At 39.3% G+C, this 25,972-nt stretch overlaps 1 protein-coding gene across 6 annotated transcripts in view; it reads left to right on the top strand.

The window, feature by feature from the left end:
- The window catches only part of PRDM2 (PR/SET domain 2), a 119,505-nt gene that overhangs the window by 16,193 nt on the left and 77,340 nt on the right, over positions 1 to 25,972 (top strand). For 4 of the 6 annotated variants that reach the window (XM_073317137.1, XM_073317135.1, XM_073317138.1 and 1 more), the window contains exons 1-2: positions 24,319 to 24,683; positions 25,683 to 25,966. In XM_073317137.1, the coding sequence (XP_073173238.1) occupies positions 24,674 to 24,683; positions 25,683 to 25,966 (294 nt within the window). In that variant the 5' untranslated portion in view covers positions 24,319 to 24,673. Of the gene's footprint in view, positions 1 to 13,510; positions 13,629 to 17,822; positions 17,927 to 24,318; positions 24,684 to 25,682; positions 25,967 to 25,972 lie in introns of those variants that run through there. The other 2 variants (XM_073317134.1, XM_073317140.1) reach the window with 2 other exon arrangements.

The raw sequence follows: 25,972 nt of genomic DNA, 5'->3' as shown, positions 1-25,972 counted from the left end.
ACACTATTATATATCCTTAAAATCTCTTTATTCTGAAAAGTTAAGAACATACATTGAAATATAAGCATTTTTCCTTATAGCATGCCTGGATATACGAATATATTGACATGAGATTTTTGTATGTCCTGTAGTGTGGTGGTCTAAGCAGTGATACGATATATGATTTTATTTATTCTATATTTACATGAAATCAGTAAGACTATTATATTTATGTTTGTCAGTTGTACGCACTTGGGTTATTTAAGAACACTTATGAAATAGGTAAAGATTCCCTTTTAATTCTTACAAAGGCTTCTTTTTTGGACGGAGCTAAAAAAATCCCTTCTGACTGTGAATGGAAGAATAGGTTATGATACTGAAGGGATGTAATCAGTTTTTGAGTTTACTGAAAAAAATGACCCTGAGCAGATGTTTCTTGTTTCTCTGGCCAGAAACAGCCTTGGTTGTACAATGACATAAAGAACTTAGTTCTGCACCGTCTTTTTCGTTGATGTTCACTGTTCCTAGTGGCTGGCTTTATCACCTTCATGCTCTCAACATGTCATTGAGGAATAATGTAATTAATTTATCTCCATCAACATAGAACACAGGTGCTACTTCACTGAAGAACACCAGACCACTACCATTACAATGGACTAATTATAACTAATTACAGTTTGGATTTGGCTGGTGGGATTTCCCCTCTCCTGCTCCCCTTCTCCTATTATGTTGTGTGGAAACAAAAAATAGATTTATAATATTTATAATAAACAGTAATATAAAAAGATCTCTACCAATGGAACTATCCAGCTTTTAAAGTAATATGGTAGTTTATGCATTAACACTTGTGCTAATGTTCTTTTGCAGTCAGGTATGGGATGGTTGGGGGAAATATCTCATCACAGGTACATGTATAATTGCAACCAGACAACTTCATTTGTGAGGTTCTTTTGCATGTACTCAGCAATATGAGAGAGGAGAACAGCTTGTTGCTGTGTAGCTGCTTGAATAGTAAGTGGTGTAGTACACTTTGGGAAATTGCTAAGGTTCTGTAAGCTCCACGTTCTAGTTTTTGGTAATTGCTGTTGGTGGTTCTGCTTCTTTCCCATATTTTTCAGCAATGATTTATTTTTAGAGTTAAATATGGTTTCCACGCTCTATAAAAAAATAAATAAAAATCCTTCTGTTGAACTGCTGATATTATTTATTCAGTGCCATATGTGTGTTTGGTGTTCTGCAGTCAAATAGAGGTCCATGCCCCAAGGAGTTTTTCCTATAGTTTGAAATCTCTTTTGGCGTCTCCCACATTCAGATTTGGTCTTCAAAGTGTAGAGAGTACACATGGCTTCTTATGATTTAGTTGGCCATTCAGATTAATTATATATTTAGCATCAGCTCTGTGTTGTTGTTTTCTCTTGTAGTGCCTTTGTGATTTCATTCACTATCAACAAGTTATAGTGCCAGGTCTATATAAGAGCTGTCTTTGATGCCTGATGCCAAACATCTCTCAAGTGCCCTGTACTCATATTACTTTCATTCTTCCTATTTCTGCTTTTGGTCTAACTTAAACAACCCTCAAGTTAATTGGAGTTTTTTTCACTCACATTATGCAGAGGGACATTGTGATGCTTCCTGTGGGTACCCTTGCTACCAACTGCTTTAGCATGAGGAAGCTTTGTCTATGCGTGCCGTGAGTCAGCTCCCTGACTCCATCAGCCCTGGGCAACATAAGCACTTCCTCAAGAGCTTGCAGGTTCTGCTGTCACTATAGGTTAGCGCAGGGGTCAGCAACCTTCAGCATGCGGCCCATCAGGGTAATCCCCTGACAGGCCGTGAGACAGTTTGTTTACATTGTCCGTCCGCAGGCATGGCCCCATGCAGCTCCCAGTGGCTGCGGTTCGCCCTTCCCGGCCAATGGGAGCTGCGGGAAGCAGTGGGCTGCAGGGACGTGCTGGCCGCCACTTCCCGCAGCTCCCATTGGCCGGGATCGGCGAACCATGGCCACTGGGAGCTGCGTGCCTGCAGATGGTCAGCGTAAACAAAATGTCTTGTGCCCTGCCAGCGGATTACCCTGATGGGCCGCGTGCCGAAGGTTGCCAACCCTTGGGTTAGCGATTGGCAAAACCCCAACCCTTGAGTGTTCAGTCCCTGTCCACTGGACTCTCACAGTAGTCAGATTCACTGCTTCCAAAGAAACAGTATACCAAAGCTTACCAGTTCAACCTCCGATTACTGCTTGGCTTAATGCTGGCATTTACATATGTTTACCGTGAAATCAGGTATAAGTTTATTTAAGAAAGCATAGAAATTCAATAGTAGTAAGTAAAAGTATCGGAAACATTTGTAAAACAATCTTCATACACGTTATAGGTCCTAGAGTTAATTAACAAGATACTCTCATGTCTTTTAGAGTATTGCTCATCCAGAATCCTTGCAGCACTTTATAGCCACCCTGTCTGTGACCTCCTTTCATGAGACAAACATGCTGTCAATTTGTGTCCCAGATGAAGGATTCCATGTGTCCTTTTTGCACTCCAGATATACCAGACCAATCCTTTGTCTTTGTTCATAAACAGGACACCACATTCTCCCACCCACCTGCTGTCTGTGTCTTCCTGTAGATTTTCCACTCCCTTAATTTGCATCTGGCCCAATATGCAAATAAACAGGCATCAGTGTCAGGCATACAATACACAAATAGCCAGACAAGGAGATAGGTGTCAGTTACCTCCTGTCTGCAAGGATCCTCTCCGAATTATGTCACCTCCCGGTAATCTGCCTTAACTCTAAGACCATAAGAACATACTTTTCAATATGGATACATAACTCCTTACATATTATTCGTACATACATTTTTGTAATGATTATTGGTAGAGACCTCACATGCCACCCTTTGTTGAACTATTATGCAGATATCTGATCCGGGGCTCCCTGTACAACACTATACACCCCTTGTGCACTCTGCCAGTTGGCGTCAAGGGTCCCTGGTCACAGACATTTGTTTTCTGGATCGCTCCATAACACTTTTGAGGTAGACATAGAAGGTGTTGTAATGAAGTAGTTTAGGTGAATAACCTATTTAAACAACAAACCTGGATCTAGCGAAGGATACTAACCTAGCGGAGGATACTAACCAAGCAGAATACGAAAACCTACAAAGGAATCTCGCAAAACTGGGTGACTGGGCAACAAAATGGCAGATGAAATTCAATGTTGATAAATGCAAAGTAATGCACATTGAAAAGCATAATCCCGACTCTACATATAAAATGATGGGATCTAAATTAGCTGTTACTTATCAAGAACGAGGTCTTGGAGTCATTGTGGATAATTCTCTGAAAATAGCCACTCAGTGTGCAGCAGTAGTTCAAAAAGCAAAGAGAATGTTGGGAATCATTAAGAAACGGATAGATAATAAAACAGAAAATATCATATTGCCTCTATAAATCCCTGGTATGCCCATATTTTGAATACTGCATGCAGATGTGGTTGCCCCATCTCAAAAAAAAGATGAATTGGAATTGGAAAAGGTTCAGAAAAGGGCAGCAAAAACTATTAGGGATATGGAGCGGATTTCATATGAGGAGAGATTAATAAGACTGGGACTTTTCAGCTTGGAAAAGAGATGACGGGGGGGGGGTTATGATAGAGGTCTGTAAAATCATGACTGGTGTGGAGAAAGTAAATAAGGAAGTGTTATTTACTCCTCCATAACACAAGAACTAGGGGTCACCAAATGAAATTACTAGGCAGCAGGTTTAAAACTAACAAAGGAAGTATTTTTTCACACAATGCTCAGTCAACCTGTGGAACTCCTTGCTAGAAGATGTTGTGAAGGCCAAGACTATAACAGGGTTTAAAAAAGAACTAGATAAGTTCATGGAGGATAGGTCCATCAACGGCTATTAACCAGGATAGGCAGGGATAGCCTCTGTTAGGTCCATCAACGGCTATTAACCAGGATAGGCAGGGATAGCCTCTGTTTGCCAGAAGCTGGAAATGGGTGATAGGGGATGGATCACTTGATGATTACCTGATCTGTTCATTCCCTCTGGGGCACCTGGCACTGGCCACTGTCAGAAGACAGGATACTAGGCAAGATGAACCTTTGGTCTGACCCAGTATGGCTGTTCTTATGCATGCATCTCAGACTGCATTAAGATTGTATGGAGAAGACATTGCATGCAATCTGGGATATTTGTACAGGTGGCCGTTTAAAAAAAAGGATGGGAGTATAAATTGCTTAAGTGAGCAAATGACGTATATTCTTAAATCAAATATCAAATCAGAGTTCTGCTGTGTGCATTTGCTTGTTACTAATATCCCTTCTTAGAGACCCTTTCAGAAACAGAGAAACTAACATCACTGCCAATAGGAGCTGCTGCTGCAGCAGCCAAAACGTGTACCTTTGGACAGTCTGAGAACTTCCTACAGTTTTGACTAGATTGTCTCTGCTCGAACTGGCTGTTTGCGCCAAACCCTTCTCCCCCGGCCCCCCAATCGCTTGTAGTGTCTTCACCTCCGCTTCAGGGCACCCCTGCCCATCTTGCCTTTTTCTCCCCTGCCCCTCTCAACCCTTTCTTTTCCATGGCCCCTCTTCCTTGACTTTGTATTTGGTTTGTCACCTCCTAACAGCCTTACCTTAAAAAAAAATGTGGAACTAACATTTGCTGGCATCATATTGTGTGTTATACTCCTTCCCTCACCTTATGTCTGTCTTGCCTATTTAGATTATAAGCCCTTCAAGGCAGCGACTTGTGTAGAGTGCCTAGCAGAGCGGGACCCCATTCTTGATTGGGCCTTAGGCATTAACATAATAAACATGATTAATAATAATATTGCTTCAGAAATGTCTTCAGAGGTACTGTCAAGGACAGGTAGTTGGGCTCAACATTTTATTTTAACTTCAGTCTTCTGTCTGCTGTCTATATAGGATTCTCTTCCACCCCTTCAAATGCTTTTTGGTGTTGTTTTTCTACCATTTTACCCCCTGTAAATTTGAATGCTAACAGCTCAGTATTTATCAGCAACTTCACATTAACAAGTGTAAAAAGCAGTAATGAAGCTGATTAGTCATTCTGTTATTCAGTGAGTGCTAGCTTTCTTGAAGTATTCAAGTGGTGGACTCTGAGGAAAACGTTAAAACAATACCCACTGTTTTAGGATTTCTCTTTTACTCTTTCAGGCTGGTTCTATCCAGATGTCTGTTAACATTGCTTGTAGCACATGCACTTATATAGTAGCCCCATAAAATATCCCAGAGGTAAACTAATTTCTTTTATAGCAAAAGTTATTTGAATGCGTTTCTTCAAAGTCTATGAGAAGTGACTGAAACCATAGTATTTCTGGATTATGTTTATGCAACTGCATTCAAGTTGCAAATAAATGGAGTTGCATTGATTTTAACTGAGAACAGCGTTTGGTCCATTGTTTAGTGTATTGAATAGTGTATTTGGTTACTTATTAAGAGTTTTGTTTTGGAGGTGTAAATCTACTGTCATGAACCGGGCCATTGTCAATGCTCTTGAACAAATGATTTGTGAATTCCGTTAGTACAGTGGAGGTGGAATTCAAACTGCTATGTTAAATCACTTTTAGATGCTAATCTCTTTGATTTATGTAAGTAGAAGTAAATTTAGGTACTGATTTGTATTTTAATACCTGCAGGTACATGCAGGTTACATGTTCTGTTACATGCTCGGACTGTTCTGAAGTTTTTGAGGGTGAAGGGTAGTGCTAGTATTTAGGGACGAATTTCTGACAGACCTAAGTGGATAATCTAGTAAAATGCTATACAATTTTGTCCAAACTAATTGACTCTCTACTATTTATTTTTAGAAATAGAGTAGTGAGAGATTACATAGTTAAATGGGGATTAACATTTTTAAAATGAGCAGTATTGGGAACATGTCCTGGTCTGCTAACATCTTCTGGCCCTGACATACTGGGAAGAATCAGACCTTAAAATTACATAATTCTGATTACGATCTTTCATGTATTCTAGAAGACACTTACTAGCCACAGACTAATATGAAAAATAAAATGAGGGGTCACTAATAAAGTCCATGTGCAATACCCCCGTGCGAAGCCCAATCCGACTTGTCTCAGATACTGGGAATGGGAAAAAAGTGCTGGAATTCCAGTCACCATGCTCTGTCAGCTCAGGTGCCTTCTGCTTCTATATTTGTTTAAGGCTAGTAAGTGTCTGAAAGTCACAAAACGTCCCCATTATTCCTGCCTTTCTCTGCCTGCTGAAAGAGGAAAGTAACCTTTTCTCTTCCTCCACGGACTTCTAGCTGCTGGAGGTTAGGAAGTATGGTAGTCTCTACCCATCCCCTGACCTCTTGGCTGCTATGCATAGCAGGGGATCCCTGCCATTCTACATCTTCCATAGTTTCCAATTTTTAGGTCATCCTCCTCTGTGTACGTGTCTTTGCAGCTGTTCCAGGCTTACTGAAGCACAATGCAGTAAAATTGGTATGACCACAGTATTGTCATTTTCTGTCTGCTGCTGCTTGGGAATGCTGTAGTAGTGGCAGAGACACTGAAATGGTCTTTCTGAACTCAAGAAACGGCACTGTATCATTTCGTATTCGGCAAATCACAAACATGAGGGCTAGAAAGTAAAATACTTTTAAATAAAAGCCTAAAATAAGCAAAAACCATTGGTTAGAGCTTGCCCACTTACTGTGCAAAGCTTCCCAACTCACTTCTGCTGAGAAGGTGAGTGGATTTACAAAATCCTGTGCATGTTTGTGCTATACTTGTACATAAATGGGGGGGGGGGGGGAGGAAGAAGGAGGAAATTGTTAACATGTCTTCAAACAGTGGAAACTTCAAATAATTGTAGCCGTCGTGGGCTGCTACATCCAGCAGTGCTTCAAAAAGGATGTATAATTCAGTAACCACTAACAGGAAAAAATACACATTTTCCACTTTTTTTACTAATTAATAAATTTATTGAAGACTGATGTGGCTAACTACTATAATCCTGACCTGAAATTTTTTCAAATGATGTTTAGCTGACTGCTAAATTCTGCCAACCTATGTTTATCATTTTTAAAGAAATGGTTCTTCAGCGTCATGTTACGATGGTGAGTATTTGTTTTACCTGGCATTCTTCTAATTCATATTTTTAACTATAATAGTAGGCTGGACATATTAGACTAATCCTGTGTAATTCTTTTCCAGCTTCACTGAGTAACATAGTCTGTTTGGGAGAGAGATTCCCCTGGATTTGTAATCACTGAGTATGAGGCTCTGTCAAGGATACATACCTTTGAAGAAAAAGAAATTGCTAGATTTACCTGTAATAGGAGTACTCTGAAGGTCATTTCCTCTGTACATCTACATTTTCCCTCCTAGCTCCCCATGAGTTAGGTGTTTTTTTTTATTCCTTTGATACTTATAAAAGTTCTGTTGAAAAGCAACTGGCAGTTAATGGCTGAGATGTGCTATGTATATTTATATATCCATCCGCCTGGGCATGAGGCATGTGCGTGGACTGCCTCACTGTCAGAGGATGTTAAACTACACTGTGCTAGCCAGTCAGCTTTCAAGGTCATGAGACCCCAAGAGTACAGATTTATAGTGGAACCTTCCTTTAGAGAATTGCGTTTACAGGTAGGTAATTTTCCCTTTAAAATTGCTAATGAGCCAAAGTCTGAATTTTTTATATAGACTACTTACTACATTTAGATAAAAATATTTTTTGGTCTTGAGCCTCCAACCCTCTTCTTGGTTGGAGCATTAAAATATGGTCAGAACAGGCATTCAAAAACCAGTTACTATATAGTTTCACAGGGCATTGCAAAGAACAGAGAAAGTAGAAAATGACCCTCTTTACATGCATTAAAATATTTACTCTTACATTTCTGCTTTTTAAATGAAACTTCAAATCTGAGATTGGTGTTTTTATTTTAAGTGTTCGGAACTCAAATCATATTAATAATGTGTTAGTAAACATGTCTGATTTCAGCAGATCTTGCTTATGCTGCGTGTGTGGATAAGTATACATACAGACACACACAGGTTCATGATACAACAAATACGAGAATTTTTAACTTATTTTAGTACTTAAGTGCGCTATGGTGCAGGGCAAGCCTCTCTTTTTACTGATTTTTTTTTGTATGGAATAAAAAAATGGCAAAAAGCCAATGTGTTAAACTACTGGAAAAAAGTATCTAGTGACTCCTGCTGATGAGTCAAAACAAGTTTAAAACAACCTGATGGTGCAGGGCTCTCTTTGATACATTAATGCTTAGAGTTGATTGACAGCAGTGGAAGTTTTATTTTAGTACCTGTTAGGCAGTAGACATTTTGGGGTGTACTCTTTAAACTGCTGGATCAGTGTTGAAACTTTACTGGTTTTATTTAGCACTTGGCCACACAAGTCTCAAATGTTTAAATACACAGCTATCACAGTAAATATATAGAAAATGGTATACCTTAGCCTTATTTACTGTCATATGTTTTGGTGTTTGAATCTTAATATTGCATATTTTTGGAGCTACAAGGTTAGTTGTAGATAGGAATAGTTCCAGTAGTCCCCCCCAGCACTCCTGCAGGGGGTGCTATATGTTTTGGCTTTTGTAAATTTCCTGGATGAAAGCCTGCCTTTCATTTTGATGCCTTGCTGGTCCAAGTCATTGTATTTTGCAGAATGCAAGTGAACCTTCCCAATGTCTTTTATCAAGTTGAATTGTGCAGCATACATCATGCTTGGAGCAAAATGGTATGGACCGGCAGGGAAAGGCATATGGAGAAAGAAGCAATCTGCAGTGCCTTTTGTGAAGTGTCCTTAAAGAGACACCATCAACTTAAAAAAAATCACCTTATTCTGAATTTTTTTAGTTACTACAGTAGAACCTCAGAGTTACAAACTGACCAATCAGCTACACACCTCATTTGGAACAGGAAGTATGCAATCAGGCAGCAGCAGAGACCCGGGGGGGGAGGGGGGAAGCAAATACAGTACAGTACTGTGTTAAACGTAAGCTACTAAAAAAATAAAGGGAAAGCAGCATTTTTCTTCTGCATGGTAAAGTTTCAAAGCTGTATTAAGTCAATGTTCAGTTGTAAACTTTTGAAAGAACCACCATAACGTTTTGTTCCTAGTTACAAACATTTCCAAGTTACGAACAACCTCCATTTCCGAGGTGTTCATAATTCTCGGGTTCTACTGTATTGATACGAGTAATACCAATGATTACAATAAAGAGAAACATTTTCCACTACTTTTCAATTTCCTCTGTGCACTTCACAGCACTTTCTTTTGTAGTCAGTTTCACTGTCGTGTATAAATGACTTCCTCCTGTTTGCGTTTGTTTTCCACACAACAGATGAGAAGAAAAACTTATAAAATTTAAGAAATATGATTGCAAAAATTGACAGGGAGATTCAGGGTATGGTGTGGTACCTGAAACTACTTCTTTGGTTTTTTTGTTTTAAATTGAATAGATTTCAACGTAATGTCCCTTAAAAAATCTGCATCTATCATAGTGGGTTTTTTTCCTATTTGGGGTTTCTGGATGCTACTGTAATACAAATAATAAATAAGCAGGCTAATCATCACTCTAATCACTCTACTTGCATGTTGCATCTCTTTTCCTGTCTCTTTTCTTATGTCCTGTCTTTTTTTATTTTTAAGCTCTTTCGGACCAGAGGAACATGTGGTGGGAAAGCACTTACCACACTGTGTGGCTATTACCACAATACAAATAGTAAATATTTATCCAGTAGATCGCATAGCCCAGCCAACTTGTGACACATTCTTCAACACAATATCATTACCATCTCTTGGTATCTTTTGACTCATTATATCCTAAACATAACTCTCAGTTATGAAAAGCTATTTGTAAATCTGTAAACAAAAGTAAAATAGGATATATTTTCTTTAGCCATGTTTTTCACTTACACTGTCAATTTATGATGAAGATAGGTGAATTACAGGCCAGACATTTGAGGCAGATCCAGCAATCCTGTGTAAAACTACTCTCCTGTTGAGGAAAATTAGTTTTACTAACCTCAGCTGAAGCCAGCTTATTGTTACGGCCCTACCGAATTCATGGTCCATTTTGTTCAATTTCACAGTCATAGAATTTTAAAAATCATAAATTTCATGATTCAGCTATTTAAATCTGAAATTTCACAGTGTTGTCATTGTAGCAGTCCTGACGCAAAAAGGAGTTTGGGCGGGGTGGTGAGGGTTCACAAGATTATTCTGTACTCTTACTTCTGCGCTGCTGCTGCCTTCAGAGCTGGGCAGCTGGTGGCTGCTGGCCAGGAGCCCAGCTCTGAAGGCAGAACCGATGCCAGCAGCAGCACAAAAGTAAAGAGGGCATGGTATGGTATTGCCACCTTACTTCTATGTTCCCCCCTGCAGAGCTGGGCCCTCAGTCAGCAGCTGCCACTCTGCGGCCACCCAGCTCTGAAGGCAGCAGCGTAGAGGTAAGTGTGGCATAGTATGGTATTGCCACTCTTACTTCTGTGCTGCTGCTGGCTGGGTGCTGCCTTCAGAGCTGGGCACCTGGCCAACAGCTGCTGCTCTCCAGCCACCCAGCTTTGAAGTACAGAAGTAAGGGAGGCAATACCGTGACAGCCCCCAACCCCCACAAATAACCCTGCAACTCTTTCCCCCCCCCCCCCCCGGCAACTCCCTTTTGGGTCAGGACCTGCAATTTGAGAAATGCTGGTCTCCCCCATGATATCTGTATAGTATAGGGTAAAAGCACTCAAAAGACCAGATTTCATGGGGGAGAGACCAGATTTCAGGGTCCATGACACATTTTTCATGGCTGTGAATTTGGTAGGGCCCTACTTATTGTGGATCGTAATGGAGTAGATGTGTTCCTAATTCCCCACAAACTTATTTAATCTGGATTCATTTTTCTCAAAAATCATCACAGTGCTAGGCTGTAAGAATCAAATTAACAGCAGACATATGTTAAGGGAGTAGATGATCAGCTGCTCTTCATTTCTTAAGCATAGATTTCATTTTTTTTAAGGCAAACAAGATAGCTTAAGAAGTTTCAGCAGTGCTTTGAGAATAGTTAATGTAAATAAATGGTTAATTTAATGGTGACTGAATCTGTTTTAATATAGAGTCCAAGTGGGCACAATACCACCAGTCCCGTGGCTTTCTCAGGTTTGTATTGTCTTTTGGGTACCTAACAGGTAAAATACGTTCTCCATCAGCGTGGCTTTATAATATACAACTGTTCTGGCTGTATTGCTGATACTAATTTGAATTAATGTACTTAGCACAGCAGCTGACCAGCTTCCATAGTTACCTTTGCTGACTTACAGGGTTGTGCTGTATCATTTGTACAGATGAAAATAGTGCCTTCCCTGAAGAGCTCACAGTCTAACATGACTCCTTTGTCAACTTTCTTCAAATATTCAAAGCTCAAAATAAAAATATTGAACTACCAAGTAAAGTCATATTAAACTTAAAACATGCTGCACCTGAAGAGTAAATCTCAACATGCACTTGCTTGCCTTACTCAATTAGCTTCCTTGGTCAAGGGTCAAATATTTAAAAAATGCACTTCGCTACTAAAACACGATTTCTTCTTTTTAAAACCTGTTCGGTGTCCGTTGTCATGTACTCGGTCAAGGAGGATAGGCCACTGGGTCAACAATTACCTACCATTTTATTCTCTGACTTGGGGCATGAATCTTTCTGTTTATATATGTCTTGGCTAACAGCTGTGATGCTGGCTTCTCTTACAGTTTAACACTTTTGAAAAAAAAATCCTAAAATTTAAAAAGCTTCCTTTTCTTACTGCTAATTTTTAAATTAGTTAAGTTCTGAATGCATCATTTGTAGCACTTCCTATAAATAAAGTTATGTATGCATGTTCTCTCTAAACTCTTTCAGTGACTTAAAACTTTCTTAGAATATTACCTCTGGGATGATATTTGCTTGGGATTTTTTTTAAACTAGAGCAAAAGTTGTGCAGCCATTATCCAGTTTGCAGAGTGTGGAAAAAACTACTTTTTTTAAATTAAAAAATTGTTTAGCAGACTTAGAACAACTCTAGCATCTCAACAGGAAGTTGCTGAAATTTGAAATTTCATAATGATGATAGTCTACAGGCAGTAAAACTCTTCATATACCAATGTTTATATCGACTCTGTTTACAAATGTATTCATCATGCTCTGATCCTGCAGTTGTTGGAGTGCAGGTGGACTCCTGTGCTTGTACAGAGTCCCATTAAAGGCAGTTGCAGGATTGGGGCTTTTATACACCACTTTTAAGTGTCCACAACTTTAAGAAGTGGGGGGGAATTAAGAACTGTGTCTAGCCATAGCAAACGTGACTTTGCCTGCTTATGCCTACACATTGCAACATGCAGGATATGCAAAGTTGCCTACAGTTCTGAGATCTCTTCATAACAATTTGACTGAGCCACTGTGAATTGAGAAGGGAATGTTATAGTGAACTGGAAGTTCTTAAGAATGCTGAAAACTAAACTTTTTGGAAAACGTTTTAAGGAGGAAGGGTGGACTCGTGGCTAAAACAGTGGATTGTGACTTAAGAGGTATGGGTTCAGTCCCAGTTCTGCTCTAGACTTCAGTTGTTACCTTCTTATATTGCTTTCCTTCAGAGGAAAAGAGGTACTCAGAGGGGCTGTATAAATAGCTGGACTCAGGAATCTTGACCAAATATTCAAACTTGTGTGCACCTGTGCCTAACTATGGATTTCAAATCCTACTTTGAACATTTTGTTTCTAATGTGTGGAATGCTTGTGTAATGTTCTTGTTTAAGATTGATTTATAATTCAGCTCAGTAGACCAGTTTTACCTGATTAATATATAAATTTGCACGGTTCTCAAAACATTAGCTGAACTAGAATGAAAAACGAGTTGATTTAGATCAATTGAATAATGGAAGAAATATAAAATACATTTTTTTCAAAGGCATAGAGCGCAACCCTTTGTTTTTGTTCCACTTTCTGCCTTTAATATGACTAATATAGCTACTATTAATAGCGATCAGGTAACCCACACCAACATTGACACGTATACCAAGTTCAGGCACATATGAGATTAAATATTTCTGAGATGGAAATTCTGAATTTTAAATAGAACACAAGGCTGAAGTAAGTGGCAAATGGCCTGTGGGATATAAACAAACCTAAATTACATTTGCTTGCCAAGTAGTGATCATAGACAAAATACATGCATCGACTTGTCAGTATCAAACATGAGCATAGAATGGCTGGAACAAAGCAGGAAGATTCTCAAAGGAACAACTGGGTACACTTCTCACTAGGAGATTTTTTTTAACATGATTTTAGAACTCTCTACAAAAGTATAAACAAGTGTGATGGGCATACCAAAGAACCTGCAATGCCTTCATGTGGAAGACATTTGCAATATTGAATCCCGGGTTGAAATCCCAAATTAAAATTTCACTTTCATTTTGTCACCAGTTTTTCTAGCTTGTATGGAATGATCATCTGTTGTGCTAAAATGTTTTTCTTTCATCATGGTCATGGCGCTTCTGTTTTTTTGACTTGTAGAACACAACTGAATCTGCAGGAGCAGCTGAGACCTTGGCCGATGTACCTGAACATGTGCTTAAAGGACTTCCTGAGGAAGTGAGGCTTTTCCCATCTGCTGTTGACAAGACACGGCTTGGTAAGTGCTGTAACTGTGAAGAGATAAAGGAGAAATTAGAGAACAAAAATACCGCATTCTGGCAGCTATAGAAAGTGAAGCATTAAAGTAACAAAGAAATGGTGCAGTCAGCGTGAGTTTCCCCATTCCTCAAAGAAAAAAACAAACGGGAAGGAAACTAAAATGGGGTGGGAAGTTAAAATAAAACAAAGCTTGAATTATGAAAATGCTTGTTAAAGACAAATATTGCAATTGTGTAGCAATGAGATTTTGAGTTTGTAGTGGAAAAAAGCCTTTTTTTATGCTTGCTTGTTCTCCTGCATCGTGCATTTTTATCAGATCAGAAGTGACGTTTAATAGGTATCTAGTGTTCCACCAGTTAAACTTGCGCTGGAAAATTCTTCATAATCTAGAGTTATGATTTTCCTCTCTGTTGCTTGTGAGTCCTTCTCCACAGTCTCCCTATTGGACACTTTCTACTTGTACCACTGGTTTTTACATAGGAACTCAGATAAGTTTTTCACTTTTATTGTAACAACTTGGTTCCCAGATGGAGAGTAAAAGCAGACTTCTGTTGAGCTTATGATGAATGATCCACAGTGACCTGGCTAGCAAGGTCTCAGTGAGAATGATCTGTCACTGCATTTCTTCCACAGACCATGCTTGTCTGCACTGAATTGAACATCAGAATATGAATTGGAGTTAAATTTGAGCTTTTTGCTTCTTAGCTTTATTAAGAAATACTGTTACATCACTAGGCTGAATCTCCTTCACTCACTGCTCGTTTACCTGCTCCACAGCTTAATTTTTTGCTGGTAGTTCTGTGCAGTCATCTTGCAGTTTCCATTCAGATCCCTTTCTTGCTCTCTGATGATCACAATCACAGCTCTTTGACTTCAGCCTGCAAGGAGGGATTCACTGCAGACCTGGAAAATACCACACAAGACTGGCTTCCTTATAAGTAGGGGCATAGCGAGCAGATCGAGGGACGTGATCGTCCCCCTCTATTCAACATTGGTGAGGCCTCATCTGGAGTACTGTGTCCAGTTTTGGGCCCCACACTTCAAGAAGGATGTGGATAAATTGGAGAGAGTTCAGCGGAGGGCAACAAAAATGATTAGGGAACACATGAGTTATGAGGAGAGGCTGAGGGAGCTGGGATTGTTTAGCCTGCAGAAGAGAAGAAGGAGGGGGGATTTGATAGCTGCTTTCAACTACCTGAAAGGGGGTTCCAAAGAGGATGGCTCTAGACTGTTCTCAATGGTAGCAGATGACAGAATGAGGAGTAATGGTCTCAAGTTGCAGTGGGGGAGGTTTAGATTGGATATTAGGAAAAACTTTTTCACTAAGAGGGTGGTGAAACACTGGAATGCGTTACCTAGGGAGGTGGTAGAATCTCCTTCCTTAGAGGTTTTTAAGGTCAGGCTTGACAAAGCCCTGGCTGGGATGATTTAACTGGGAATTGGTCCTGCTTTGAGCAGGGGGTTGGACTAGATGACCTTCTGGGGTCCCTTCCAACCCTGATATTCTATGATTCCTTGCCACAGATATTTTCCATGATATGGCATAAAACATGCAGTCTCCTTGGATATTCAGCAGCTGGTAGAGTACAATGGAGAAGTGTTTTGAGAGAGGGCAAATTTGATAGTAGAAATACTTCACCGTGCAGTTGCACTAATGCCTTTCAAAGAGGTAAAGTTTCCATTATTAGCTTTGATGGAGCTTGTTCTATAGGGTAGGGAATTTGTGCAGAAAGCTAGCAGCTTGAGAGAGAATTTGAAATGTAATTGGAAATGAAAGACTTCTGTACCAATTAGATTGTAAGCTGTTTGGATCAGAGACAGCGCTTTCCAATAGGACCCTGATCCTAATAGAGGCTACGAAGTACAGCAGTACAAATAATAAATAATGCTTTGGACTGATTAAGTGACCTGTTGATCTTTAAAGTACAAGAGGACTTTTTATGATAACCTGCTAATAGAAAAATATTAGAATCCATTTTGAAGACTCTTGCTTTTCCAATCTGAGACAAGGAAATACATTGCTGAAAATATAAACAAGGTCTAATTAGAAATGTCATGCCTTGAGTTGTGTTAGATGTAGGGGGAAAAAACATAGAAACTTTCATTGGTTATGAAGGTTATATAAGTGTTCACTGAAAATGAAAAGTTTGGTAAAAGTATTTTTAAAGCAAGTATTAAATTGTCAATGAAATCAAAATGTTTTATCTTTGTAGACCAACAGATATGTACCTACCAGAGGTTAATTGTCTGTGCATGGAGCTTGTCTTTTAATTCTAGTGAAGGATGGATGGTTTTAAGAATTAAAGTTGCGTGAAACACATAAGTTTTGTGTGTCCATATATAATTAATTTTCTTATTATAAAACATGAACCTTTACTTACAATTTGACAGCTTTTCAGAGTAAGATGTTTTGAAAAGATCAAAGTTCTGTTAAGGTTTGTGGATAATAAGTTAAGGGCCGAACATGTAGATTTTGAACAAATCTTAATTAAATTTTCTCTTTAGATATACTATTAAATACCACCTAAGAACTTCTGTATGCATTTCATTTGCCTTTCTTCTATTATTGTATGTAAAGCAGGTGAAAATGCATTTTTCCTACAACTGTCCTCCAATAACTTCATAAGTTGTTCTTGAACAAGTTAAACAACCCTACATAGTAGCTGACATATGGGTCTTTACTAACTATATTAAAAAAAAAAAAAAGACACCAAGATAATATAGTGAGGCAGCAGTTCTCAACCAGGGGTTCAGGGCCCCCTAGGGGGCCTTGAGCAGGTTTCAGGGGGGCCACCAAGCAGGGCTAGCATTAAACTCGCTGGGGCCCAGGGCAGAAAGCCGAAGCCCCAGTCCCTGAGACCTGCCACCCAGGGCTGAAGCTGAAGCCTGAGCAATGTAGCTTCGTGGGGGCCCCTATGGTATGGGGCCCCAGGTAATGCCCTGCTTGCTATCCCCTAATGCCAGAACTGGCTTTTATGTGCAGAAAACCAGTTATTGTGACACAGGTGGGCCATGGAGGTTTTATAGCATGTTGGGGGTGTGTGTGTGGGGGCAGGGGTGGGAGCACTCAAAGAAAAAGTTTGAGAACCTCTGTAGTAAGGTATTGTGAATATGATCAGATAAACAGGAGGGATTGGAGAGATCACCTTTACCTTACTGTATAAAGATTGGGATAATGGATACAAGATAAAACGGGAAAATGCCTGATTTCAGTATATGGTACTAAATAGAGAGTTATCTTCCTTTCCCTTTTGTCAGTTGTACATTAAAAAACGGGGATAAATTATTGTAGTGTAATTCCAAAGTTCATTCCACTGATGTCAGTGTAGTTGCTTTAGATTTTCACTGGTGTAATTGTATGCAGAATTTGACTTTATATCTATAACAAAGATAGCATTTGGTTTTTATTCTGAACTGGTCTGAGACAATGGAGGTTGTTGCAAGGGTGTGTGGGCTGTCTGTATATCATCAGCTGAATAGTGTGCTTAACTGAAACAGTGCAGAAAATGGTTTGACAAACCGTTTGTGTAGCTTTATAGAAACTTACCATAAAATCGTGCATACAGCAGTATGGGGATTCAATGCTTTTACCTGATGACGTGATACGAAGGATTCAGAACAAAATTTTTCAGATAAGTACTATTTTTCATTGTTCTGAAATAGATTCTGCAATTCTGCCTACATTACAAATTCTGTTGCTTTAATGAGATAGAGATGATATCATGCTGGGAGGGTGGGGTTCAGAATATCGCCTCTTTTGCTTCATTTCCTTCATAAGACCACCTCTTGTCCTCTTCACCATCCCAACAGTTGATCAGTTAGGACATTCCAGCTAGTAGTCTCCAGATTTGAACTCTGGTCAGGTAGAGATGCTGTTCTCATTTGTAAGTAAGGAAACTGGTCTGTAATTCTCTTGCCATTTCTTTGGTTCAGCAAATATGGAGTTTATTCATCTGTAAGGTCTATAAATTTACTCAAGTCTTTCATGGGTAAGTTTCTTTTCTGGGCTCATAGTTGGCTTTGTAAGTTGACTTTGAGTAAATTTTTATTTCTTTTGTATTCTTTTGGTATTGCAAATGCTCCCTGAAAATAGTTGCATGTATTTTGATAATTTATGAAATTTGAAATGTTTAAGAAAGCTATTTGTCAGAAATAAAGTAGACTAATTACAGTTACTGATTTAACTCTCCAGGTGTCTGGGCAACAAAGTCAATTTTAAAAGGCAAAAAATTCGGACCATTTGTTGGTGACAAGAAAAAAAGATCCCAAGTTAAGAGCAATGTTTACATGTGGGAGGTAAGAAACAGCTGGTAAAGGAAGTAGCCAGCTATAGTTAAGTGATTATTTTCTATTTGACATTTAATTTTTTCCCAGACGTTATAGATATTGATCATTGTGTATGATTATTTAAATCAGAACTATTTCCTTTTCAGAAAATATAGTTAGTTGAAACTACAGATCAGACTGTGCAATTGTTTTGAATTACACAGCTAAAACCCTGCCATTGTCATTGATAAAATATTAAGTAGATGTTTTGTAAAGCAATATGAAGTATGTTAAGCACTGCTACTTGGCCCCAACTTCCTGCAGACATGGTCTTTTGCTGATCAGGCTTGGCTTCAGATGGCTTGATCCTGCAAGGTATTGCACTTCTTCACGAGAGCTGAGTACCCTCAACTCTCACTGAAGTCAGTGGAAGTGAAAGGAGCTTCGCATCTCTCAGGAGGGGTTTGGCACCTCACATGATTTCTCTTACAGCATAAAACATTTACTTGCAATTTTCAGGAAAACTCAACTACTGAAGTACCATCTGTGCAGCTCCATTTTGACATTTGTCAAAGCAGTATGATCAGACTTGTTTTGAAATTATATAAATGCGTAAAAAGGAGGAAGCACTTGTCACTGTAAATAAAATAGCATAACTACAAAATCCTATTATTTTAGACAAATCAGTATTTTTAAAATGTATATTTGACATTTAACACTTTTCTCCAAGTAAATGCAGCATATGCAGCTTAAATGGGATAAAGCTGTGTTACGTTATTTTTTTGCTGCTCCATTTATTCTAATATTTCTAATATCTGTAAATTTGAAATCTGTTTTAGAACTGCAGAACGGCTTTTTTGTCAAAAACAAATAGCGAAATCCAGCATAGTCTTGCAGCCTGAAGGAAGAATATCACAAAATACTCCAGTCTTGTAAAAATCAGAATACCTTGATTCAATGTGTTTAAACTGTATATCTGTTCCTTTGATAATAAATTATACTGGTGCACAAATGCTGTGCTATGGAAGAATACCTATGGATAAAAACATCATAGAATGCTTTACAGACCATTAGTCTGAGTAGCAATTTACACCGTAAGAATAGACATACTGGGTCAGACCAATGGTCCATCTAGCCCAGTATCCCATCTTTTAACAGTGGCTAATGCCAGATATTTCAGAGGGAATGAACTGAACAGGGAAATTGAGTGATCCATCCCTTGTTGTGCAATCCTACCTTGGCAGTCAGAGGCTAAGGGACATCAAGAGTATGGGGTTGTGTCCCTAACCGTCTTGGCTAACAGCCATTGATGTACCTATCCTCCATGAGCTTATCTAAGGATTTCATTTTTGATTCCTGTTAGTTTGGACCTTCACAACATCCCCTGGTAATGAGAAATAATGTTTATCATTGTACAAAAAAGAATTAATTTGAACACTATGTAACTTAAAGCACAGACCTCAGACGTGTGTGGCTGTCTTCGTGTAATGTATCACATAGTACTTTCAGAAGAACTCAGATATTTGTACAACAGGATGTAGAGGAATTTAAAGAATTCCAAATTTTAAATCATCTTTCATTTGAAGATAATGTAGCAGTGTATAGAATATTTAGAGTGCACATTTCTGTGCTCGTTTGTTTCACCATTTTGGGTAAATGTGACTAAAAGCTATCTTCATTTCAAATCCCTCTGTCTTCATGAAGGTGATAATTTAGGGACTTGTAATAGATCTATTAATAGATAGTAGGAAGTAATACGATCATTGAAAGGTGTGGATGGGTCCATGGGAGGCATTAAAAGTATATTTGTTGGAGAAAAGCTACCTTGAAATTTTAGACTAGTGGGCAAACTGGAAAGTAGGAACAGCAATTTTAAAGTATAATATGCAGTTGTAATCTCTCAATAGTAACGCTGAGAATTTATTAAACAATGAACAATAGAAATCCATGCTAAAAGTAAACCTAGGCTCTGAAAAGAGATTTTTCTGTTTAGTAATTTGGTGACTGTACAAAGGATTAAAATACAATATGGAAATCTGTAATCTTCCCCAGAGTCTCAAGGTAAGAGGTAGATCTACAACATGAATACCTTCTGTAGGAAACTTAGTGGTGGGAAATTACCAGATAGGCACTGTAGCTCCATTAAAAGCCATTCTGTTTGCTATAACAGTCTTACATACTAAAATTATTTTAGGGGACACTTTGTTTTGTTCGTTTTTCAAGTAGTTCATAACTATTCAAGTCTGAGTTTCATTTTGGCAAGAAGACCGAGTTAAGACTGCTGTAGAGGGAAAGGGTAAGAAACAGTTCATTGTACTGCCCTAAAGAGTTTATAAACTGGTTAGACTGCAACGCGTGGGTGTTACAAACAAACTGAAAGAGTTGAGGGGAGGCTGGGTAACAGTGATAGTAACACATTATTTAATAGACATGCTATGTGCACATTTTACAGATTTCAAGAAACAGATTTTAATGATATCTGTTGGCCACCTGCCAACAGTAATCCCTGTTGGCCACCTGCCTAATAAAATAAAACAAACTATGAAGCACTGTGTACACACACACACACACACACACATCAAGCTAGTTGTTGAACCCTGGCACAGAAATGGACCTAGAATGGTAATTTCCCATAAAAGCAAACTAACAGCCAGTAAAATAAGAATCAAAATAATTCAAGCAGAATGCCTGATAAGCCATCAAGTGCCTCTAGACATTACAAGAGGATACTACAATGCAGTGCATCTCAGGCTTAGATCTAGTACAAGTACATATAACAAGATGAAATCAGTCAGGTAAATTATTTACCTCAGCTGCACGTTTTTTTCTCTGTAGTGCATAGTGAAAGTTCATACAGCAAAAACCTCTTACACCAAGTAAATTACCAATTCTATTTGACAATTACATCTTGTATTAATTTGATGTTTCTGAACCACTTGTTGTAAAGTGATCTGCTTTGCAATGCAGGTAATAAAAGGGTTGAGGGGTCAGTTACAGCTTGCTTTAGTACTGGTTTAGCAGTTGAAAAATGTAGGCTGAAAAGAGATTTGTAATCTGCAGCAGTTCGCCCCCAGACTCATATTTACCAACTCTCTCACATCTGAAAACCATTTTAGCATCTTAACTCGAACAAGGTAAATTGTGAAAGAGGGTGCTGCTCAGTAGTGGATCTTTAAGAAAGAAACTAAAGTAGTCTGGAGAAAGGGTGAGACCCTTGAAGTCAGTATCTCCACCTAGTTAATAATTAGCAAACTTCAGGTGAAGTGGGCATTTCTGAATCAGCTCTGTATGGTATAGTTCTGTGTTTGTATGCTCAGAGCCTGGTTGAAGAAAGATTGTACATGTTTTCCTTTCCTGGAGGAGAAGGCAGCTAAAAGGAGTGTGGTGGCATTACTAGAAAACCCATGGAAGAACAGCTATCTGCTGATGAGCCCAGAATTTGAGGCATGTTGTGCCAAGCCATCTAGATCCTGTCCAGCAGGAATTATGTTTAGTCACAGCATCCTAGAGAGTTGCCAACGCTGTTTCCTTGCCCACTGTGGACAAGACTTAAAGTCAGCACAGTGAAGACTTGTTGAAATAATAAGTAATCTAGTTAGTTTGGCCATGCATTCCATATCTGCTAGGTCTTCCATTCTGGGATTGCACTCCCTAACAATGTTACATTGTGCTGCTCTTTCATTTCAACTACTCAGACTGTTTTTATAGTCCTGATCTGTGGAAGAGTTTACTTTCACAGATGTAAGGATTTGGTGAACTTACAAGCACACTCGTAGAAATCAGCTGATGAAATCTGAACACTTAACAAGGACAATGTTCACTCTTTTTCTATCTGTGGTATAATGAGAAGACTAACAAATGTGCAGAAATTTGTGGCAGATTCTGCTGGGATTTTACCCTCAGTCAACAAGTTTGTTCCAAACCAGCATGGTGTGGGCACCACAGAACTAATAAACTTTAGTAAATGGTCCCTGTTTTAATGAACTTTAGAGGTATACTTTCAAATGAAGATATGTAAAATATGGGGGAGGAACAAAAATGTATACTTCAAGTGTATCTGAACTAAACCTCAGAAATAATTCAAATGATGCAACATCATGCAGCAAAATGGAAGACTCAGGATGAAGTCTGGCTTTGGGTTTATCACTCAAGGTTTTGCAAAGATACTAGTTGACGCTTCAGCGTAAGCCAAAAGTCATAGAATCATAGAATATCAGGGTTGGAAGGGACCTCAGGAGGTCATCTAGTCCAACCCCCTGCTCAAAGCAGGACTGATCCCCGACTAAATCATCCCAGCCAGGGCTTTGTCAAGCCTGACCTTAAAAACTTCTGGGAAGGAGATTCCACCACCTCCCTAGGTAACACATTCCAGTGTTTCACCACCCTTGTAGTGAAAAAGTTTTTCCTAATATCCAACCTAAACCTGCCCCACTGCAACTTGAGACCATTACTCCTCGTTCTGTCATCTGCTACCACTGAGAACAGTCTAGAGCCGTCCTCTTTGGAACCCCCTTTCAGGTAGTTGAAAGCAGCTATCAAATCCCCCCTCATTCTTCTCTTCTGCAGGCTAAACAATCCCAGCTCCCTCAGCCTCTCCTCATAACTCATGTGTTCCAGTCCCCTAATCATTTTTGTTGCCCTTCGCTGGACTCTCTCCAATTTATCCACATCCTTCTTGAAGTGTGGGGCCCAAAACTGGACACAGTACTCCAGATGAGGCCTCACCAATGTCGAATAGAGGGGAACGATCACGTCCCTCGATCTGCTTGCTATGCCCCTACTTATACATCCCAAAATGCCATTGGCCTTCTTGGCAACAAGGGCACACTGCTGACTCATATCCAGCTTCTCGTCCACTGTCACCCCTAGGTCCTTTTCCGCAGAACTGCTGCCTAGCCATTCGGTCCCTAGTCTGTAGCTGTGCATTGGGTTCTTCCGTCCTAAGTGCAGGACCCTGCACTTATCCTTATTGAACCTCATCAGATTCCTTTTGGCCCAATCTTCCAATTGGTCTAGGTCCTTCTGTATCCTATCCTTCCCCTCCAGCGTATCTACCACTCCTCCCAGTTTAGTATCATCTGCAAATTTGCTGAGAGTGCAATCCACACCATCCTCCAGATCATTTATGAAGATATTGAATAAAACCGGCCCCAGGACCGACCCTTGGGGCACTCCACTTGATACCGGCTGCCAACTAGACATGGAGCCATTGATCACTACCCGTTGAGCCCGACAATCTAGCCAGCTTTCTACCCACCTTATAGTGCATTCATCCAGCCCATACTTCCTTAACTTGCTGACAAGAATACTATGGGAGACCGTGTCAAAAGCTTTGCTAAAGTCAAGAAACAATACATCCACTGCTTTCCCTTCATCCACAGAACCAGTAATCTCATCGTAAAAGGCGATTAGATTAGTCAGGCATGACCTTCCCTTGGTGAATCCATGCTGGCTGTTCCTGATCACTTTCCTTTCATGCAAGTGCTTCAGGATTGATTCTTTGAGGACCTGCTCCATGATTTTTCCAGGGATTGAGGTGAGGCTGACTGGCCTGTAGTTCCCAGGATCTTCCTTCTTCCCTTTTTTAAAGATTGGCACTACATTAGCCTTTTTCCAGTCATCCGGGACTTCCCCGGTTCGCCACGAGTTTTCAAAGATAATGGCCAGTGGCTCTGCAATCACAGCCGCCAATTCCTTCAGCACTCTCGGATGCAACTCGTCCGGCCCCATGGACTTGTGCACGTCCAGCTTTTCTAAATAGTCCCTAACCGCCTCTATCTCCACAGAGGGCTGGCCATCTCTTCCGCATTTTGTGATGCCCAGCGCAGCAGTCTGGGATAGCAGTCTGTTCACTGTGTAGCTTCCCCCTAGCCAAAGTATATTTGAAGCTGAAGAAAAGATGCCATATTGAAAATTTTAGAAATGTAGAAAGAGGATTGGCTCATTACTTACAATTTTTCACCCAATTTTTTTTTTTTACCCCATCCACATCTTCCACTGTCTGTCTGTCTTGCTGACCTTATGTCTTTTACACGCTATATAGCCTTTGGAGCCAAGTCTGTCGCTTATTTATATACTTGTGCAGTGCTTAGCCTAATGGTGCCCTGATGTGGCAGAGACCTATAGGTGCTGCTGCAGTATACATAACTACCAGATAACACCTCATCATTCTTGCTAAATATATGGACAAACAAGTAGTTCTTACAATTCAGTTTACACTAAAACAATGCCATTTTCAAAAAAGCAGGTTTCAGTGAGCAGGTCTATGCTGTAGATAGGGCCCAGGTCATTTGTTTTATTTAAATGAAGACTAGACATTCCCTGGCTTTAACAAAAGGAAAACATTTTAACAAAGTTATGCCCCATTTCCAGGGGCAGCACAACTCTCGCCTCTGAAAAGGGGTTATTTTAAAATGCTCTTTGAATAGCAGAGTGGCATGGGCCTTGCACAGCACAGGTGCAGGCACTTTTGCCATTGTCATCTGACCCTATGCCTGGTAGACAATAGCACTTGCACTGTTGCTAGTATTGGGGGGAACTGTGCTGTGCTAAACGGTGCAAAATGCCAGGGCCGAAGAGAGCTTGGGGGTGGAGAAAAGACGTGTTACAATTCCTAAATAGACTGGAGAGGAGTAGAAGCAAATAGTAAATTTAAACAAACTTCCAGAATCTGTCTGTACTTCTCCTTTCTTTTTCTATTCGTAGCAGGTGTGTGTAAATCTTTCCCCCGAAATTTCTATGTGAGCAGCCCCGTACTTGTACTCTACAATCCACTATATGTATCGAGGTAGGAAAAACAATTTTAAATAAAGATGTCTCCAGCTGCAAAAAGTGATTATTGCTGTGGTTTGGAAAGAATGTATGACAACTCATGATACCCTTATAGACATCTATCTTTGATTCAAATAGTAAATGTGGTAGGCATATATCTTGTCTTAAAAGCAAAGAGGATTTATATGTTGGCTGAAAACAGATCACTTGTCAGGGAACTGATTTTATTGCAAGCTGTCTTGATTAGTTAAAGATAATTAAATGGAGTACAACCCACCTGAAAACAATTTATACAGGATCTTGGAATATCAAACATTTCAAACCTGTAGCTGGATAAATTTTATAAAAACACTAAAGATCGCCTTCACACGGTAAAATGGTACTTTATCCACTGAAACAGATAAAAAGTAAATTATTTTAACTTCCAACTTTTCTGATGTTTACTTTTTTCAATCTATCAAATGGGGACAATAAAAGTTAATGCATAATGTAACGTTTAGTATACTTATTTAATCATTTAAAGAATTATTCCTTGAAGACTTGCCAAATTGATATAGTTAAATCGTTTTGTTAATTAACTTTAAATTTCTTAAAACAGTGTACCTTTAATTACTAATGTAGGTTTAATTTAAAACATTATGAACAGTACAATTTTATTCAGTTTATTTTAATTGCAAGTATTAGGATTTGTCTACACATGAAAGTAAATCCGGAATAAAGTGGAATGAGAATTTAAAGTAGATTAACATTTTCTGATGAATGCCATGTTCGTTTTAAGAACACTTTCACAGCAGATTTGACAAAACACAAAGAGGGCACCAATGTAAGATTTATAAAAATTGCTACAGCACTCAACCCAAGGTTTAAGAATCTGAAGTGCTGTGCAAAATTTGAGAGGGACGAGGTGTGAAGCACGCTTTCAGAAGTCTTAAAGAGCAACACTCTGATACAGAAACTACAGAATCTGAACCACCAAAAAAGAAAATCAACCTTCTGCCTCTTGCATCTGACTCAGATGATGAAAATGAATATGCATCGGTCCGCTCTGCTTTGGATTGTTATCGAGCAGCACCCGTCATCAGCATGAACACATGTCCTCTGGAATGGTGGTTGAAGCATGAAGAGACACATGAATCTTTAGCACATCTGGCACGTAAATATCTTGTGACACTGACTACAACAGTGCCATGCGAATGTCTGTTCTCACTTTCAGGTGACATTGTAAACAAGAAGCAGGCAGCATTATCTCATACAAATTGTAACCAAACTTGTTTCTCTGAGCAATTGGCTGAACAAGAGGTAGGA

The sequence above is a fragment of the Lepidochelys kempii genome, chromosome 18 (assembly GCF_965140265.1).
Source record: "Lepidochelys kempii isolate rLepKem1 chromosome 18, rLepKem1.hap2, whole genome shotgun sequence".
NCBI classification, from domain to species: domain Eukaryota; kingdom Metazoa; phylum Chordata; order Testudines; family Cheloniidae; genus Lepidochelys; species Lepidochelys kempii.
The sequence above is the reverse complement of the archived record's forward strand: the minus strand, read 5'-3'. Positions and strand labels throughout refer to the sequence as shown.